Consider the following 19,339-nt stretch of genomic DNA (forward strand, 5'->3'; position numbering starts at 1 on the left):
GACAGTGTGTGTGTGTTATTTTATTAAAAATAAAAATGATATACAGCTCCATGATGACAAGAACTTCTCTTGGCTAGTGTCCTTAGTGATCACTGAATTTTGCAGCAGACCAATAGATCCATTTCCCGTGTGCTTTGCAGAGACTACTAGGGTTTTACAGCCTGACACTCCATAAACTGAGCGAGCCATTCTGACATCTCTACAGTATTTCAGTTGCTACTTTTGTAGAGCGCTCCATTCCCATCATTCCTTTCGGAGACCTAGAACTCTGACCTCTTTCCAAATATGTCAACGTTGTCCTCTTTGTAGTACTGAGGGAGCTAATACGTGTTTATGGATAGGAAACATATTAATTCTCTTTACTCTGAAGAAGACTATTTACCCTAGTTAATCTTCCTGTTTATCAGTCCAAGATTGGGCACAGCAGATGGATACATTTCCGTAAGCCCTCAGATCAAGGATCAGAGATGCTCTCCTTTAAATAGGTTGTTGGTTCTTTTCTTTGTTAGCAAAGAATTGGTGTCATGAGCTTCTTATTACAGAAATCCAAAGCTTGGTGTCCTCCGTGCACTTGGCACAAGATGACAAATGAGCAGTAAGAGACAGTTGTGTGGATATTTACATTACATCACCTGGCATGACACTGGGAGACGAGGATACACTGATTGGAAATGTGCGAGCACCTTCTTCTTTGAATATTATTTTGCAATAAAAGCTAGCTGATTAGCTGCTACGATCTTAATAAGTCTTGTCATCAAGTATGCAAACATATCTCTTTTGTAATAGTTAGCACAAAAGTGGCAAATGGAGACAACATGAATGAACCCATTGTTCTCATTGAAAATATTACACAAATAAGCTTTTATTTTGATGATTGCTCTCCTTTAAGCCCTATATGTCAAAGGTTACTTTGTGGTAGAGATGTTCACTGACCCCCGTTTTTTTTGTTTTGGATCTGTATTTTTAAGAAAAAATAGCCAAAATATGCTAAAATCACATAATTTTGCTCTTTTTTTTTTTTTTTTTGTTCCTACATTATGATTAACCCCAGTAACACTAATTTCCAGTCATTTCCAGTCAGTTTTGAACACCTCACAGGTCACAATATTATTTTCATCCACTTTCGGACAAAGACTGCAGCGAGTGAGCTGGCTGGATGGTAAGTGAAAGAGCAATGACACATACCCACGGCAGTTCATAGCACATCTAGGAAACATTGCCACACAGCAGTGGCAGAAAAGAAAAGTGGTGCAAGATGGAATTCTCCTTGGGCCTTCCCACCCACCTTTTATGTAAGATATTGAAAAGAACATGTACAGTTTAACAAAGCAAGTGCTCCAGCGACAAGGAGTGCAACTTTTATGGCTGAAGTGCTTGGTTTGTTAGGGCCCCCACAAAACAAGCTACCAATGGGTAATGGCACCTAAGCAAACAGAGCTGTTAATGAACTCTACTGTGGCAAGTCATGCACCAGTGGAAGCAGTTCTTTCCAGTGATAAGAAGAAGGCCATTGTCATGACTGGGCATAAGACCAAAAAATACACCTCTTATGTGTGGAATTATTTTTACCCAAATCCTGACAACAGTTGTCTAGCCATTTGTAGCATTGTAAAGCCACAGTCATTAGAGGTTGGGACCTTAACCATCTAGGAACCATGTCCATGGTACACCATTTGAAGCAAGTTCATGGAAAGCTCTTGGGAAAATCAGAAACTTATGCTAAAAAAATAACAACAAGCAGTCCAGCATCAGCTACCTCCCATCTCTCAGCTAGATCCCAGCACCTGCAATCTACACCCCCAACATCTTCATCATCAATATCCTCACAAGTGACCGGAGTTAGTCCTGCATCCAAGATGCTAAGGCAAGATGACTCCTCCCCTATCCAGGACTCCTCATAAGAATTCTCGAGTGTTAGGCCCACTGCTGCTGCTCCTGCTGCTGGGGGTGGATCTTCAACCCAGAAGCAGACCAAGAAGAATACTACTAGTAGTTTACAACAATTGACTGTTAAACAATCCTTTGCAAGAGGAAGCAAGTATGAAATCTGTCACCCAGTTGCACAGCGGATCATAGGCGCGACTATGCTAGTATTAGATCTGCGTCCAATATCCACCTTTAATGCAGCAGGAATAAGACAGTTAACTGAGGTCCTGTGTCCCCGTTACAAAATTCCATCTCAACACCATTTTACTAGACAAGCAATTCCTCAGCTGTACCAGTAGGTTACAAAAAAGAAAACTTGGGATGCCAAAATGCCATTCTACTTACTGTACACTTAACCATAGATATGGGGACAAGTGGAACTGGGAAAACTAAACATTATATGACTGTGACAGCCCACTGGGTTGGTAAATCGCCTTTAGCAGCAGGAACAGCAGTAGCATCTAACAAACAACGCCAGATCTTTCAGAGGCAGGCAACTCTGTGTATCATCTGCATCACTAAGCGTTATACTGCTGACAACCTGTTTGAAAATCTAAGGGATGTCATTGCAACATAGCTTATCCTGCTTGGACTATCCTGAGGATATGTGATTTCTGATAACACCACCAATATTGTTGGAGCCTTACAGTGGGAGGGGGAATTCCATCACATTCCCTGTTTTTTTCACACAATAAACTTGGTGGTACAGAACTTTTTTAAAAAATGACAGTGACATGCAGGAGATGCTGTATATGTCCCCAAATATTTTGGGTAATTTTCGGCATTTTGCAATAGCATGTAGGAGAATGCAGCAGCTGCAAGAAGAATAGAATTTGAGGAGGAATGTATTTTAGGCCAGCGCAGTGGAGAATACTTTCCGTGTTGTGCAAGGTGCTGAAACCACTCAAAGTAGTCCCCAGTGAAGAGAGTGCAGACACTGTTAGCTTGAGTCAAGTGATTCCCCTAATTACACTTTTTGAAAAGCAGCTAGAGAAATTGAAGAAGGAAATGAAAGCAATGCCGCTAACTATGTTGGACTTGTAGATTAAGTACTTTATTCGCTTCGCCAGGATCCAAGAGTTATCAACATCTTGAAGTTGGATCACTACATTTTGACAACTGTGCTTGATCCTAGGTTTAAGAGCTATGTCTTCTCTTTCTTTCCAACTGAGCCAGATCTCAATAGATGCAATGAGCTGCTGGTCAGCAAGCGGACAGCTCAAGTGGTACATGACACAGCAATGTCTCCTCCTTCAGTTTCTCTGGAAACTGCTTCTAGGAAAAAACTTATCTTTCACAAGACACCCAGTGGTGAGGCAGATGGTCAGCACAGTATTTTGACATTTGGGGGTAAATGTATCAAGCTGAGAGTTTTCAGATTCTAGCTGTCATTTATTTAGCACATTCTACAAAATGAAAGCTAGAATCTGATTGGTTGCTATAGGCAACATCTCCACTGTTTTGGCACTGAAAACTGTCACCTTCTATTTCTGGGTGAGCAGACAATGTGACTGCAGATTTTGAAGAATTCTGCCAGCACTATTATTTTTTATTTCAGCAATGACAATTAGCAATGAACCTCTCCTGTTTGTGTGTGAGCTATATAAGACAGTCCAATATGACTGCAGATTTAGAAAAAGACTGCCAACCCTATTATTTCTATTTCCGCAATGACAATTAGCAATGGAGCTGTCCTGTTTCTGTGTAAGCTATAACTCAGTAGAATGTCACTGGAGACTTTGAAGAACATTGCTACCCCTCCTCTTTCTTTTCTAGCTATGACGCTGCCCAACTGCACTAGAGACTGCCAAGAACCTGTGCTACCCATTTTGTGTCTCTCTGTGAAATGGCGCTGGATCGCCGTGGAGGGCGGTACTTATAGAATCCAAAACTCGCAAGATCCGACGACGTAACGATAACGTTGTTGATATGTGCTGATCAAACAACAATAACCTTATTTGCTAGAGCTGTGGATCCCAGACTTTCTCAGTTCGAGGCATCCTTAGGGTCTCCATCATTTTTTCAAGGCACCTCTAAGCCAAAATAATTACCAAGTAGTCCCCCATCTTGCTTACCACTGGCCCTGGCTGCCAGATCAGCTTTAACTGGTTCCTGACTGTCTGTCTGGAGTCCCAGACCGGTTCTGATAGCCCATCTCCATGTGGCCGCACTAAGCCTTGTGCACTTCCTAATTGTACGCATCACAACAACACAACAAATAGGAATAAGTCTTGCTCCAGCGTACCTTACAAACAGAGCAAGCATTAATGGATTCTAAGTGTACCTGTCATCTATAGACAGTGGGGGCAGCCAAGTTTTGGTCTTAACCAAAATTCTTTCTATTCTATACCAAGAAAGCAACCTATCCAATGATTTGAACGGATGTGATTGAAGTACTGCAGGCTGCAGTTAGGTCGCTTTTACCTAGTTAAATGTCTGCCGTAAAGTGCCTCAGTGATGTCACTGGCTCCTAGCGAATCGATAAGATGCATGAATGGTATCTCGGCCCACAAATGGCTGCCTCCGTTGTGTACAAGGGCAGCTGCACTCTTTGTGATTACCTATGTTTTTTGATTTATTTATTTTTGCCTTCAGAAAACCCTTATCTAAAGCAACCTTGAACCCATGTTTTAATATTGCTTAACGGAAATCACTTTATTCAGATATGATGTAATTTCTGCACCAATGTATTATCTGTTATTTGTAAGGTGTCACAAGGGTTCCACAGCGCCGTACAAAAGTGACACAATTTAAATAAATACAAACAGTCACATTAAAATCCGCAAAATTACATAATTATGTAAGGAAAACACTAGGATAGAGGGCCCTGCTCGTGAGCACTTACATTCCTTGAAGAAACCGTAAGTTTTACATACATTATCCTTATGCTGTGAAATAATGTACGTTACATGACTGCTCAGGGACCTTCGCAAAGGCTTAATATCCTTGTGTACAAAAGCAGAAAGCTTCTCTTGTGCAATTTGTAGGTAGGCTCTCAACAGTGAAAACACTGTGAAGATTTAATGCTTCCCTTAACACAAAAATCTCGGCTAGGTTTCCCTTTTTTAATGAGGCACTGCATGTTATGAACTTGAAATAATTGTAGGGCTGCTCGCATGCACACTCCACACAAGTGGAATGCCGCCTCGGGGCATTACAGGCCATGAAATCATTTCTTTAATAAAGAAAGATGGGATATTAAAGGGCTCTTTTTGTCTCATTAGGTAACAGCAGACCACAGCTGCATAGAATGTTCTAAATATAATATGAATATATAAAGTGGCATTCATCCAATCTGGCTCCCAGAGAGCTTTGCATTATTAGATGCAGACATGCAGCCACACTCGGGGTGGAATCCCAGGGCGTGATTGTGGCCTTTTTAGTTTACTTTATAACCTGCAAAGGCTAGTAGGGAACCGGAAAAAAAATATTTGTAGTTGTTGCATAATTAATGTTTCTCAAATCTCTCCGTTATCCTATGCACCTATAAGAAAGTCCTTTCAATCACCAAAGCTCTAGTAGGAAAAGGAGAAATTGCATTATACAGAGCAGACATTAAACTGTGTTTTATATAGACTGTACTAGCTGTGCTCCTACAGGGCCTGTACTAAGACCTTTCCCCCTTCTATGTTTTTTTTCTCTTCTGGTCAGAGTTGAGGGAAAACAGATTGGTTTGAGGTACAAATGTATTCCAGGAGTGCAATAAAAGTCAAACAGATTTAGTGATAGCAGAAGTTGTAAAACACAGGCACTAGATAGGGAGATAAGTTGCGCTAAGGTCGTAAAGATCTAATTGAGGTATTAGGCAAATAATCAGGAGTGTGTGAACTCACAACCCTTTTTTTTGTGTATGGCACAAAGTGCGTACAAAGTGCTGTAACCACAGAAGGGTTAATGAAACAAGTTATTTAGAGCCTCTCAGCTGGCCAAAAATACTCTGGAACCACTCATTGCTACATTCTTTCCTTCATTAGGTATAAACCCATATCTAGCCTTCTTTGAAATATGTAGATACAGGGCACTCTGTTATATTTGGTACTATCCAGTACACGTTCACAATACTGGCCCTAAATTACAGCAGTCACTACTTAATTACAATAAACGTCCATTTAAGAACTTTAAAACTCTTACAGTTTACAGATCACTTTCAAAGTACTTCTTTGCATCTGCCATAAAATATGAATATTGTATGTTGATTGTATTGTTGTTTTTTTTTTTAATAAAATCTGATGCTCTGTTTGTGAATAGCAGAATATAATTGAGATTTTTGCTCGGGACATGAGTAATGAGGCAGCAATATATTCTCAGCTGGATTTCCAGCAATATACACGACTGCTTTGGTCTGTCTCCAAATGTACTTTTTCTCCATTTTGAAAGTTCAGTAAGAGACATTCTTTGATCGTGTCCTAATGTTCTCTGTCCAAATATTGCAAGTCATTAAATTATTATTCGATCATATGTGAAAGACCCGAACGTGTGAATATTTACCAAAAGGGTGAAACATGAGGTTTAATCTTAGAAAAATGCAATATAGGTTGAAAATAAAGTTGTGGATTTTAGATCTTGGCAATGACTCCCAGCATGTAGCACTGGAAGGAAGTAACATGGGTCAGTGAATAAAGTGCAGAGACGCTATTGTTTGTGTGAATATGGCGATTAAATGCAGTTTATGGCAAACATTAATTAAATGTGTGGTAAAACTTGTGCAGACATTTTGGGGCTGCATTATTAGTAATTATAATAATTATATCTCTTTATTTATATAGCACGGTGGCTAAGTGGTTAGCACTTTTGCCTCACAGCACTGGGGTCATGAGTTCAATTCCCGACCATGGTCCTTAACTTAAAGGATCTTCACTTAAGAAACTTGTAATTTCAGTCTCAAGTATTTGTGTGCTACCTGAAAAAACAGTCCGTATTTAACTTATGTACAAAACAGAATACTAATTTGCACCCGTTGCATTGTAACATGGTTTGTCCAGGAGACTGAAATAAGAAGTTTCTTAAGTTAAGATCCTTAATGAATCAGGCCCCATGACCTTATCTGTGAGGAGTTTGTATGTTCTCCGTTGGTTTCCTCCAGGTGCTCTGGTTTCCTCCCACACTCCAAAAACATACTGGTAGTTAATTGGCTGCTATGTTAGGGAATTTAGACTGTAAGCCCCAATGGAGTAGGGACTGATGTGAGTGAGTTCTCTGTACAGCGCTGCGGAATTAGTGGTGCTATATAAATAAATGGTGATGATGGCACCTTTCTCCCAATAGGACTCAAACCACAGTTAGCCAGTTAACCTACCACTATGTTTTTGAATTGTATCAGATGAGACAGGAGCACCCACAAACATGGGAAGAATATACAAACTCCACACAGATAGGGCCATGGAAGGAATCGAACCCATGACCCCAACGCTGTGAGGAAGCAATACTAACTACTGCGCAGTTATAATGGGAACAAATTTAAACTTCATTCCTGACTGAACAGTTTTATTTTTTGCACTGAGATTTGGAGTTGAGCTAAGACACACACTCCTCATCTCTAAATTTGTCTGCACATTTTAAAATTACTGATACCAGGGGGTAAATGTATGAATCTCCGGATTCTTCATCTCCGGCGCGTTCAGCCTCTTCAGCGCTTAAATTTAAAGCGGCGCTGCATTGTAAAGGGAAACTCCCCTTTACAATGCAGCGCCGCTTTAAATTTAAGCGCTGAAGAGGCTGAACACGCCGGAGATGAAGAATCCGGAGATTCATACATTTACCCCCAGGTGTTACATATTGCTCAGAAGCGCTCCTATCTTACAAGGCCGCATCTGATTGGTTGTAAGCTGCATTCTACAGCACTAAACACCAGCTCAGGCTGGCATACATTACTGTATGTGTAAATTTTCAGGTCTGCTCTATGGGGATTGCATTGCGGTAGAAGGATCTTCGAATCCCTCACCGCATCTTACTGCTCCCCCCCCACTAGTCACTTTACAATAGTGACCGCAGGAAAGATAGGAGGGGGGGGGTCTCACAAGAACAGTAGTCTTTTGAGACTGCTGTTCCTGTTGATGTTTTTAATAAATATGCACTGTATTTCAATCCTTATCTTTGCGATGTGGACATACATTGCAGGTGTACAACCCCTTTAATATGTAGTTTTGTGAAGTTAAGTTTGTTAATATTATTTAAAAGAGAGAGCGAGCAAGAGATTGGAAAATTGTGGCTCTCAACCTTGTGAGTGACTGCAGTGCCCCGCTTGCCTTATCTGCCTGCTGCTGTGTATAACTGTGGTATAACTGGACTTGTAGTTCCACAATAGTAGGAGCCAAAAGCTTCCTATGCCTTACTAGAATTTATGCCATATTTGCTACAATTACAGGTGTGCTACATATACAGAGATAACGGCAGATTAGCCTGATACTGCCATATGTGTGGTCCTAAAACAAGCGCTAAGGTCAGCCGTAGTGTCAGGCATGTCTGATAGCTGCCTGTGTGTGCATCCACTGATAAACCCCATTGTGTCGCTCAGTCAGAAGCCATATCACAATCTTGTCCAGTCATTCAGTGCTCAGGCCAAGCAACAGGGTAGGTCTTTGTGTGTCCTGTATCACAGCATATGCATCATTTAGCCTGTTTTCCGAATCCCTTTAACATGCATACACTGCAGGTTACACTTCACCTTTTTATTTTGTATTCATTCTTGCTTTATCCTGAATCATATTTTCTACCTTGCTTTCTGATGTTTTATTTCCTTGTATCTTCTTTCATTTTCTTCCAGCTTTTGATGAGCAGATTCTTTATGTCTGTGCTGTCCTTACTTCTTTCATCTGCATGGTCTCTGTTCTGTACCTCCCTAACAATGTGGCCTATACAACATGACATGATAACTAGGTGAGGTCTCAGTAACCGTTTGATGTGATGACATTGCCTGTACTTTATTACTGCTCGTTCCACATTGGCAGCGTATCTCGTTATTCTCCTGCATTTTCTTGTCTCTGAACCATAAAACGTGGACGCCTCAGGGTCTCCTTTCTGTGTATTGTCAGTGCATTTCTGATCATTTAGAAATCTATCGAGATATTTCTAAATGTGTTGACATTTTCAAGCTCTAAAGCAATGTGGTATGTAATGACACTTTGAAGTTAGGCCTGAGGTGGCGTCTGCCAGTATTGTTCCAAAAAGTTTTTTTGCTATTCATTTACAGGTTCTTCCACATGACAGCAAAGCAAGGCGGCTCTTTGTAACTAGTGGTGGACTTAAAAAGATTCAAGAGATCTCCGCAGATCCTGGCTCCCCTCTCCAAGAGTACATCAACACTATCAATAGTTGTTACCCGGAGGAGATTGTCAGGTAGGGATATTCTGTATTCTTGGAGGTGTTCCTCTGTATCCTGTGACGGGATCGCATCAACTGGACATACTAGAAAAAAAGATTGACACACGTAATGTGGTTACATAAATCCTAATGCAACATAGCTAATCTAACTTTATCTTACAGTAAATGGATATTCTCTACATAAGCTAGCGTTTATATTGCACATAGAATTGTCCAGCTGGTAGGAAGTCCCCTCACTGTATTATCTCTCTTTTCTGGTAATGTTGTCCCTAGATAGAATGAAAGACCTTATTCAGCAAGACTTTGAGTTTCATTGTAGTCCCCCTCGGCAGCATTATACTGGCATGTCGTGCTGATCGTCAGACCCAACACAATTGTATTATCATCATCATCTATTTATATAGCGCCACTGATTCCGCAGTGCTGTACATAGAACTCGCCTCACATCAGTCCCTGCTCCGTTGGAGCTTACAGTCTAAATTCCCTAACATACAAACACACAGACAGAGAGAGACTAGGGTCAATTTTGATAGCAGCCAATTAACCTACTAGTATGTTTTTGGAGTGTGGGAGGAAACCAGAGCACCCGGAGGAAATCCACACAAAAACGGGGAGAACATACAAACTCCACACAGATAAGGCCACGGTCAGGAATCGAACTCATGACCCCAGCGCTGTGAGGCAGAAGTGCTAACCACTAAGCCACCGTGCTGCCCCTATATATAGATACATCCATATACACACAACGGTTTTACTAATCATACTTTTTATATGTTGATAATAGACAGAGAAAGTATTATTTTCAAAAACTAGTCATTTAGATTTAATATACTTTTTTATTTAAATAATAAGTATAGCTAGCTGGCAGATAAATCTAAATACATGTATACATATCATCATCAACATTTATTTATATAGCGCCAGCAAATTCTGTAGCGCTTTACTATTGGGGCATATATAGATATATATATTATGCAGATATATATACCTATATGCCGTTTCCAAGCACGTGACCCTTTGCCTGAGTGTGTTTTGTCACCTAAACTAGAATACAATAAGCTTAGATGGACTGTCTGAATATTGGCATACTGTTTATCTTGGGTGAAAATAATATTTTGATCTTCTGTTTCGTATTTACAATTGCAAAAATAATTGTTACATTATATTGATAATCTAATAATATTGCTGACTATCTACTTTGTATATTATTATTATGAATTACTAAATACTGAGGAATTAAAACTCGCAGACTATGAAAAATAAGATGTATCAGATAAAATAACCCATAGAAAAACTATTAGGTTACACCAGGGTATTGGCTCATACATTTAATTCCCTAAGAGAAGAAAATGAATGTAAACCACTATATTGCATTGCATTCAGCAACTCAGACAAAAGATGGCGCTTTTGCTGGGCGGAGGCACAATGGACGGGGGAGGATGAATAGAGATACACAATACATGGGGTTTAGCTATTCACTTTTAAAGCCACAATGTAGCTTTATAAAGTGTTTTTTTAAATCTGTTTTTTATATTTTATTTGATTCAATTATTCAGCTAGTTTTATGTTTGTTTTCCAGATATTATTCTCCTGGATATTCGCAGACTCTGTTGGAGAGGGTGGATCACTACCAGCCAGTGGTTTAATGAATTTGCTGCTTATATTTAAATATTTTATTTTATTACATATATTGAAACAAATTCTTTTAGACCACTATCAACATTTTATACTGTTTGATGTAAACATAAATGTAAGACTTAGAGTGACAAGTCTGAAAACAGTGCATGTTAAATGTGTACAAAAGACACTTGTCAAAAATAAAATGATACTTGTATTTCCGTGTCTGTTTAATCTTTATTTAAGAAGATCTAAAACGGAAATGGTATATTTGCTTTGTTACTGTTAATGTATATCAGACATGTCTTTCTAAAAGCGAATATAAGAATATAAGAAGCACTACATCCTAAAGAAAACTGATTGTGTCCACATGATTGATGAGTTAGTAAATGACTCTAGCACTGGATTAGTGCACACATGATTATAGAGTACAATGTTAGTTATATCTGTTGAAAAATATGTCTAGGATTTCTAGTGCAATATTAGTGTCTGTAATGATTTTACCAACATCTGAGAGTCCTGATGAGCAGGCATATTTATGTGTAAACACCTGCACGGGATCTATTCTCTTCATCTATCATAACTAGAGATGGGCGGGTCCGGTTCCCCGAGAACAGAACCCACCCGAACTTTGGGTATCCAAGTACCGAGCTGAGTAGCTCGGTACTCTCCCGCCCGCTCCGAATCCAGATCGAGGCCGAACGTCATCGTGACGTCGTCGGATCTCTGGGCTCGGTTCTCGCGATACTTCAAGATTATAAATACACGCCTCCACAACAATCCATCGCCATTTGACAGAGGGAGAGAGCAGGGTGTAGTCACAGGCTGATTAGAGCAGGGACAGAGAATCCAATATTCTGATTCCAATTGTTGTAACAAAAATCACTAGAGAAGAGAGGAGGATAGAGGGTTTTTTTTCTTTTTTCAATATTTGGCACTCCCTAGTGCTTTTGGGGTGTCCCCCTTAATTGTGCATAAATATTTCTGGCTGTCAAAATTACTATCTGTCAGCAGTATCTACCAAATAATTTTTAGCACTCCCCAGTGCTTTTTGGGTGTCCCCCATAATTGTGCATAAATATTTCTGGCTGTCAAAATTACTATCTGTCAGCAGTATCTACCAAATAATTTTTAGCACTCCCCAGTGCTTTTTGGGTGTCCTTCATAATTGTGCATAAATATTTCTGCCTGTCAAAAGTCATATTTGTCAGCAATATCTTACCAAATAATTTTTACCACTACAAGTGCTTTGCGCTCAGAATGGATTCAAAGCAGTCCACATATGATCAGAATGAGCAGCCAGGTTCTGTCACCAGTCCTGATGTTAGTGTTCCCAGTACGTCATCTGGGCAAGGCGATGTCAAACTACACAGTGTTTCGAAATCAGTCCAAAAAACAAAAAACCCCAAAAAATTTACTGTGTTGAAGCAAAAAAGAAGTGTTATCATCATCATCATCATCATCATCATTTATTTATATAGCGCCACTAATTCCGCAGCGCTGTACAGAGAACTCATTCACATCAGTCCCTGCCCCATTGGAGCTTACAGTCTAAATTCCCTAATATATACACACACTCACACAAAGACAGACAGAGAGGGAGACAGACAGAGACTAGGGTCAATTTTTGATTGCAGCCAATTAACCTACCAGTATGTTTTTGGAGTGTGGGAGGAAACCGGAGCACCCGGAGGAAACCCACGCAAACACAGGGAGAACATACAAACTCCACACAGATAAGGCCATGGTCGGGAATTGAACTCATGACCCCAGTGCTGTGAGGCAGACGTGCTAACCACTAGGCCACTGAGCAAAAGTTAAGTGCCGATAAAAAAAAAATTGCCAACATGCCATTCTACACACGCAGTGGCAAAAAGAGAATGAGGCCTTCACCTTTGGCTATTAGTGGCAGATCCAAAAATGTTACAGAGCCTACAAGTGGTGCACAACTACTTTTACGCGTCAAAGCCGAGCTGCAAGATAACCGTAAGGCATTAGAGGATAATGTTTGCTCTGAATCAGAAATGACACCGATCCCTGTGGACAGTCCATCCAACAGTGGGATGTGTAATCGTGAGCATTCTGTTAGTGTACCCATAAAGAGGGGCCCTTTCAGCAGTTCTGCTGATGTGTGCTTGAACAGCCCGAGTGTAGCCGGTGATACACCAAGTGAGAATGACACTTTGTCTTTAGAAGAGGATGTAGGGGAGATTTGGGTATCTGACGATGAGGATGCGGTTGATTGTGTAAGTTCTGCAGCAGTGTGGCACCAGTGGGAGCAGTTCTGGCACGTGAGGTTCTGGCACCAATATGCACTTTCCAAACACAAGCAGGGATGACGCAGGTGGCAGACCACAACAGTTTGACATCTGGGCTGGTTTGAAGGATTTGTCAAAAAAATGTGTGACCTTGACCATAACTCCAACCAATCCTACTATTAACATGCAAAGGATGGTGGAGGGCCTGTCAGGGATTAAACTGTATTTTTCCTAATTTTCACTAATAATGTTTGGGTGTAATATACACCCAAAGACGAGTGCTCAATTGCTAAGAGTCATTGATTAAGAGGAAGACAAGCAGGCTTGTCTGTAGAATTTGCAGGCAAATTGTGCTGCGTTATATAGGTAACACCCAAAGAGAAGAGCTCCATTGCTAATTGTAATTGCTGAAATAGAAATAATAGGGCTGACAGTCTTGGTCTAAATCTGCAGTTACATTTTATTGTACCATAGCTCACTGCGAAACTTGAGAGGTGGCAGGGTTTAGTGATAATCTTCCTCAAACAATACTAATTCATCCCAATATCATAGAAGTCTGTGTAGTATGATGTAATTGCCGATAATGGCCTTCCAAAGGGAATGACTAGTTGATTTTAGGGCAGAGCTGTCACGATTTTTGGGCAATTCTTTTACAGCACAGCAAATATCAAAATGTTGAGCGGACTCATCTGCATCACCACTGGGTGTCTTGGAAAAGCAATTTCTTTTACAACAAGCAGTTGCCAGAGAAACTGAAGGAGAAGACGTCCAAACAAGATATTGATAAGTCTGGGATCCTTGCAAAGAAAATTAAGTATTTAATCTACATTATAGTTAGCACATTTACTTTGTTTTATTGCACACTATAATTTTCTGTAGCACCTTTTCAAAATGTATTATTAAGGCAATCACTTGACGCAAGCTAACCGTTTCTGCACTTTCTTCACAGGTAACTACTTCGCTGGACTAAAGTATATTCCCCTCAAATGCTAGTCTTCTTGCAGCTGCTGCATTCTCCTACATGCTGTTGCAGAAACCAGATATTGACCATAAATGTTTTTGGACACAAACAGCATCTCCTGCATGTCATTTTTAAAAAGTTCTGTAACACCAAGTTGATAGTGTGTGCAAAACAGGAAATGTGATGGAATTCAACCCCGCTGTAATGCTTGACCAATATTGGGGTCGTAATCAGAAATGACATATCCTCAGGAGAGTCCAAGCAGGATTAGCCATCTTTCAATGACATCCCTTAGTTTTTGGAACAGTTTGTCAGCTGTATGCCTCTTACTGAAGCCGCTGATATACAGAGTAGCCTACTTCTCAAAAATGTGACGTACCTGGGTACATGCTGCTGCTGTCCATGCTGGGGAAGGCGAATGACCAACCCAGTGGGCTTTCACAGTCATATAATCTTTAGTTTGCCCAGTTCCGCTTGTACACATATCTGTGGTTAAGTGTACAGTGGGTAGAATGCCATTTTGTTGCCCAATAATTACATTTTTAGGAACTTTCCGGTACAGGAGAGAATTGGCTTTTCTAGTAAAATGGTATAGTGATGACATTTGCTAACAGGGACAGAACACCTCAATTAAATGTCTTAAACCAACTGTATTAATAGTGGACATTGGACGCAGATCTAACACTAGCATAGTACCCAGGGCGTCTGTGATCCGCTTTGCGACTGGGTGACAGGTTTCATTCTTGCTTCCTCTTGCAGAGGATTGTTTAACTGTAAATTGTTGGTTCAGGAGATATTGATGATGAAGGTGTTGGGGGGGGGGGGGGGGGGCGGAGATTGCAGGTGCTGGGATGTAGATGAGAGAAGGGAGGTAGATTATGCTGGACTGCTTGTTGTTATTTTTTTTAACCGAAGTTTCTGAGTTTCCCAACAGTTTTCCAAGAACTTGCTGAAAAATGACGAAACATGGATGAGGATCCCAGATGGTTAAGGTCTCTACCTCTACTGAGTGTGGCTTTGAAAACGCTACAAATGGATAGACCACTCTTGCCAGGATTTGTGTAAAAATAATTCCACACTTAAGAGGTGGACTTTTGGTCTTATGCCCAGGCATGACAATGGCCTTTTTGGCAAGAACTGCAGCAATTTTTCTTTTCAAGTGTATGAAAATCATATTGTGACATAAGAGGTGGTCAAAATTGAATAAAAAAATGACTGAAAATTAGTGTTACTGAGATAATTATGTAGCTACAAAATAATACCTAAATTATGTTATTTTAGCACCAATAAATGTAATTTTTTTAACAAATTGCAAAACAAAACCAAAAAACGCAAGGGCGGTTTTGCAAAACCAAAACACGACTGTAATCCAGATCCAAAACCGAATACAAAAGCAAAACACGGGGGTCAGTGACCATCTCTAATCATAACCATCTGCTGAAAAGATTGGGACTCGCACTCTATAGAGACCTGCCTATACTGCTGGTCATGTGTACACACTTCCACATTTACCTGACTTCATTCCATCGTTTAAAGTGATTTTTAGTCTGTTTATGAAATCAAATTAAGTTATATGATGTGCTTTGGAATGCTAATAAAACATGATCGTGGGAGCATACACACTAACGTGATATCTTATCAAACCGTTGTTTATCATGTGATTAGCACAATAATTGGATGAAAAACCTGTAGTGTGCACCCAGCTTTACCCCCACATGAGCATTGTTTTCTGCCAATATTCTGTCATCTGTTAACAAAAGGGATAATTGACTAATAAGCCTGGTACAGAGACAGTTTAACTCTTAAAAGCATATGGCCTAACTATCTGGTCACCCAGCAATGCATTACACCTGTAAGTTCTGGTTTGGACACGCCGAGCCTTAGGTAGCATTAAGATGGTTACACGAGATAGTACAAAAGGAGAGGGGTCAGGGAAGAGATATACATTTGGGTGTCTTCAGCGTAGAGGTGGCACTGGAAGCCGATTGAGCAAACTAGTTCCCCAAGAGAAGAGGTGTATAGTGATAAAAGTAAAGGGCCAAAAATAAACTCTGGTGGAATAACCACAACAGATAGTGGGAGTGGAGTGGAGGATGTGCCTGATGTAGAAACACTTAAGGAGCATTTTGATAGGTAGGAAGTGAACCAGGAAAGAACTGTTCCATGAAAGCCAATGGAGTGAAGGGTGTGTAGGAGAAGAGGGTGATCAACAGTATCAAAAGCAGCAGAGAGGTGCAGTAGAAATGACCCTTCGATTTTTCAGTACTTAGATCATTGATCACTTTTGTGAGAGCAGTTTCAGTGGAATGTTGGTGGCAGAAGCCTGATTGCAGAGAGTCGAGAATGGAGTGAGAGGTGAGACAGGCTGTTTTACACCAATTGCTCAAGTAGTTTGAATGCAATAGGGTGGACAGAAATAGGGCAGTAGTTTGAGAGAGAGACTGGATCGAGAGATTATTTCTTTAGAATTGGTGAAATGTTGAAGTCACCTAGTATGAGAATAGGCAGGTCAAATTATAGGAAATAATTTAACCAGGCCACAAAGTTGTCAAGGAATTGGGAAACTGGACCTGGGGGGTGATAAATGACAGCAACACAAAGGTGGAGAAGATAAAAATAGACAGATAGTGTGGACTTCAAAGGAAGAGAATGAGAGGGACGCTTCAGAGGGTATGCAGTTTTTATGAAAGTTGAATGACTATCGCATTGTTTCCGGGTCTGGAAGTGTGGCTGAGTGGAGATTTCCCTGTAGGAGAGAGCTGCAGGGGATGTAGTGTCAGAGGAGGCAAGTCAGGTTTCTGTAATGGCAACGAGGTTGATGAATTTAGAAATGAATAGATCATAAATGGATGCAAGTTTGTTACAAACAGATCTGGCATCTTATCGTGCACAGGAAAAGGGAAGAGAGGGTAGTGGAAATATGTGGATACGGTTGGCAGAGTTGGAAGTACGGGGTGGATGTAAAGTTTTAGGGTGGAGACAGGAGGATGAGCAGATAGTGGAGATAGTGATGAGCCCAGAGTTAGGTGTCACCAGCAGCCATGAGAAGGACCAGAGCGAGAAAGCACATGTGAGGATGAATTGTGGGTGTGAGGGCTATTTCTGTTTATGTAGGCTTGGAGTGTGGAAACAAAGCAGTTCATGTGTGCACACTAGCAAGGAGGGAAGTTGTGAATGGGAAATAATAGAGGAGGGAGAAATAGGATGATGGAGAGAGAAGAGTTTGGACAGTAATGAGGTGAAAGTGAATAGGTGTATGATGGAGAGAGGTGGATGAATGTGTATTAGCTAGGGTAGGTAAGGAGAGAGTGGGAAAGAACAATTGATCCTAATTGTGCTGGGCAAAGGATGAGGTGAAGGATACTTTACCACCCCCAAGCTGTGGTTAATAGAGTAGGCAGTTTCTGCAGCTCTGACACAACTAGGTCCAGAATGCTGACAGCTGGGTGCAGAGGGTTCAGCTGCCAAACAGAGATGGTAACAGCAATCACAGTTGAGCTCATTGCTGTTTCAACTTTGGTTCAGCTACTCACTGACAGTTTGAGCTCTGTGGGTCCCAGCTGAACGGAGATGGTAGTTCAGTAGGTCCTAATACAGCCTTGTTTTTGGTATGAAGTCAATCCTCTGCGCTACTGTGACGTTTGCCCACAGTCTTCAGAAATATCTAATGCTCTATATTTGTGAGAATAAAGAAAAAAAGCTTAGATAATGTGCAGCTCACTTCCGCTTGCCCACAACCTTCCACCTCGAAGGGTCAATACACAAAGAACAATTTTCTATTAATCTGATGCAAAGCTCCTTTCATTCATTTGCGTTGTGGCTTGTTTGCCCTTGGGGCAGAAGCACATTTTTTGAGGGCCCAACTCACCTAGGGAATTCTGTGGTGACCAGGCTGGGGCTGGATTCACATTATGACAAGGAGACCCCATGCATCAGGTCTCCCTTTTAAAATGTGACAAGCCTAGCCTGGTGCTGGTTGATGCTTTTACAGGGAGTGGGCACCCTCGTCCCCCTGATTTAGCTGTAAGGATAGTAAAGACATGTGCTGATCATGATCATCATCACCACCACCACCACCACCACCACGTACCAGTCTTCAGAAGCAGAAAACATATGCCTCATTGGTGGTCAATCTAAAAATGCAGTCCACTCTATAGGCTGCATCTCCAGTAGGTGTGCAACACTTACCTGTGTACACCCCACTGTACATAGCTTGAACTTGCACATCCCTGATCTGCCTCTCCAGGCATGAGTTCAAGTCACATGTGACTCAGAATTTCACTTTAGCTGCACATGTTCAGGTCTTTAATGTATGGTAAAGAAAAGTAAGTCCTGTGTACATCAGACCCATTTGTCCATCAACCTAGACAAGCAGTCTAATAGCCAATACATCCCCAAGCTCAGACGCGGGCTGGCAAATCTCAGCCCGGGGGGGCGCACAGGCGGCCACATCACATGACACGCGATGCGGCCGCGTCATTGATGACGCAGCCGCATTGCGTGTCGTGATGCTGCCACGTGCGCTGACGCAGCCGCATCGCGTGTTTTGTGATGCGGCCGCCAGTAATATTAAGGAAAACGTGCATCCACGTGGAGGGCGGCCGGCCCGAACAGGGGTCAGACTGATGCCCCCCGGCCCAGCCCGCCCCTGCCCAAGCCACACCTAATACATCCATAATTACAGTATATACAGCAATACACCACTACACGGCCTCATTGCAGTGCCCGTCCAGTGTATTCCCCCACGATCCATCACAGCAGCTGCTCTTCACAGACTGTGTCAAATTTGGAGGTATTATATCTTTAGCGCTGTGATTGGTTTGGTATTGCTGAGCACACTAGTGTACTGAATGAAGATATGCTTCCTCAGTGCAGCACCTATCATTGCAATTATTTCTTACCATTGATGGGAGCTCACAGCGTGACATGATCCCAAACGAGGTTTCACATGGCGTAACTACGTGTATTGGCAGTTATGCAGCAATACTTATTAAACTAATGTTCTGACTCACTCAGTCGCCTTTATCAGGAAATTTGTACTGCACGATCCATATGAAATCTCTAGATTGCAAGTGATTTATATTTTCACAATCCAAAACCCCTTTCATGCTGCATGTAAGCACCGATTTTAAGCATATTTTGTTGTTTTTTTTAGATCAAGCCGTTTAACATTACCTTAGGGATTGTTCAATGTTAAACATAGCTTGACTCCAGTTTCATGAATCTATCTTCAGTCAGACATAGATTGTGAAATAGA

General features: G+C 41.1%; 1 protein-coding gene across 3 annotated transcripts in view; it reads left to right on the forward strand.

The window, feature by feature from the left end:
* SPAG6 (sperm associated antigen 6) overlaps positions 1–11,074 on the forward strand; it is a 110,477-nt gene extending 99,403 nt beyond the window's left edge. For all 3 annotated transcript variants that reach the window (XM_075211943.1, XM_075211944.1, XM_075211945.1), the window contains 2 exons: positions 9,116–9,261; positions 10,826–11,074. In XM_075211943.1, coding sequence (XP_075068044.1) covers positions 9,116–9,261; positions 10,826–10,892 — 213 coding nt within the window. In that variant the 3' untranslated portion in view covers positions 10,893–11,074. The remainder of the gene's footprint in view (positions 1–9,115; positions 9,262–10,825) is intronic.
* Positions 11,075–19,339: the final 8,265 nt, after the last annotated feature.

The sequence above is a fragment of the Mixophyes fleayi genome, chromosome 5 (assembly GCF_038048845.1).
Source record: "Mixophyes fleayi isolate aMixFle1 chromosome 5, aMixFle1.hap1, whole genome shotgun sequence".
Classification (NCBI taxonomy): Eukaryota; Metazoa; Chordata; class Amphibia; order Anura; family Limnodynastidae; genus Mixophyes; species Mixophyes fleayi.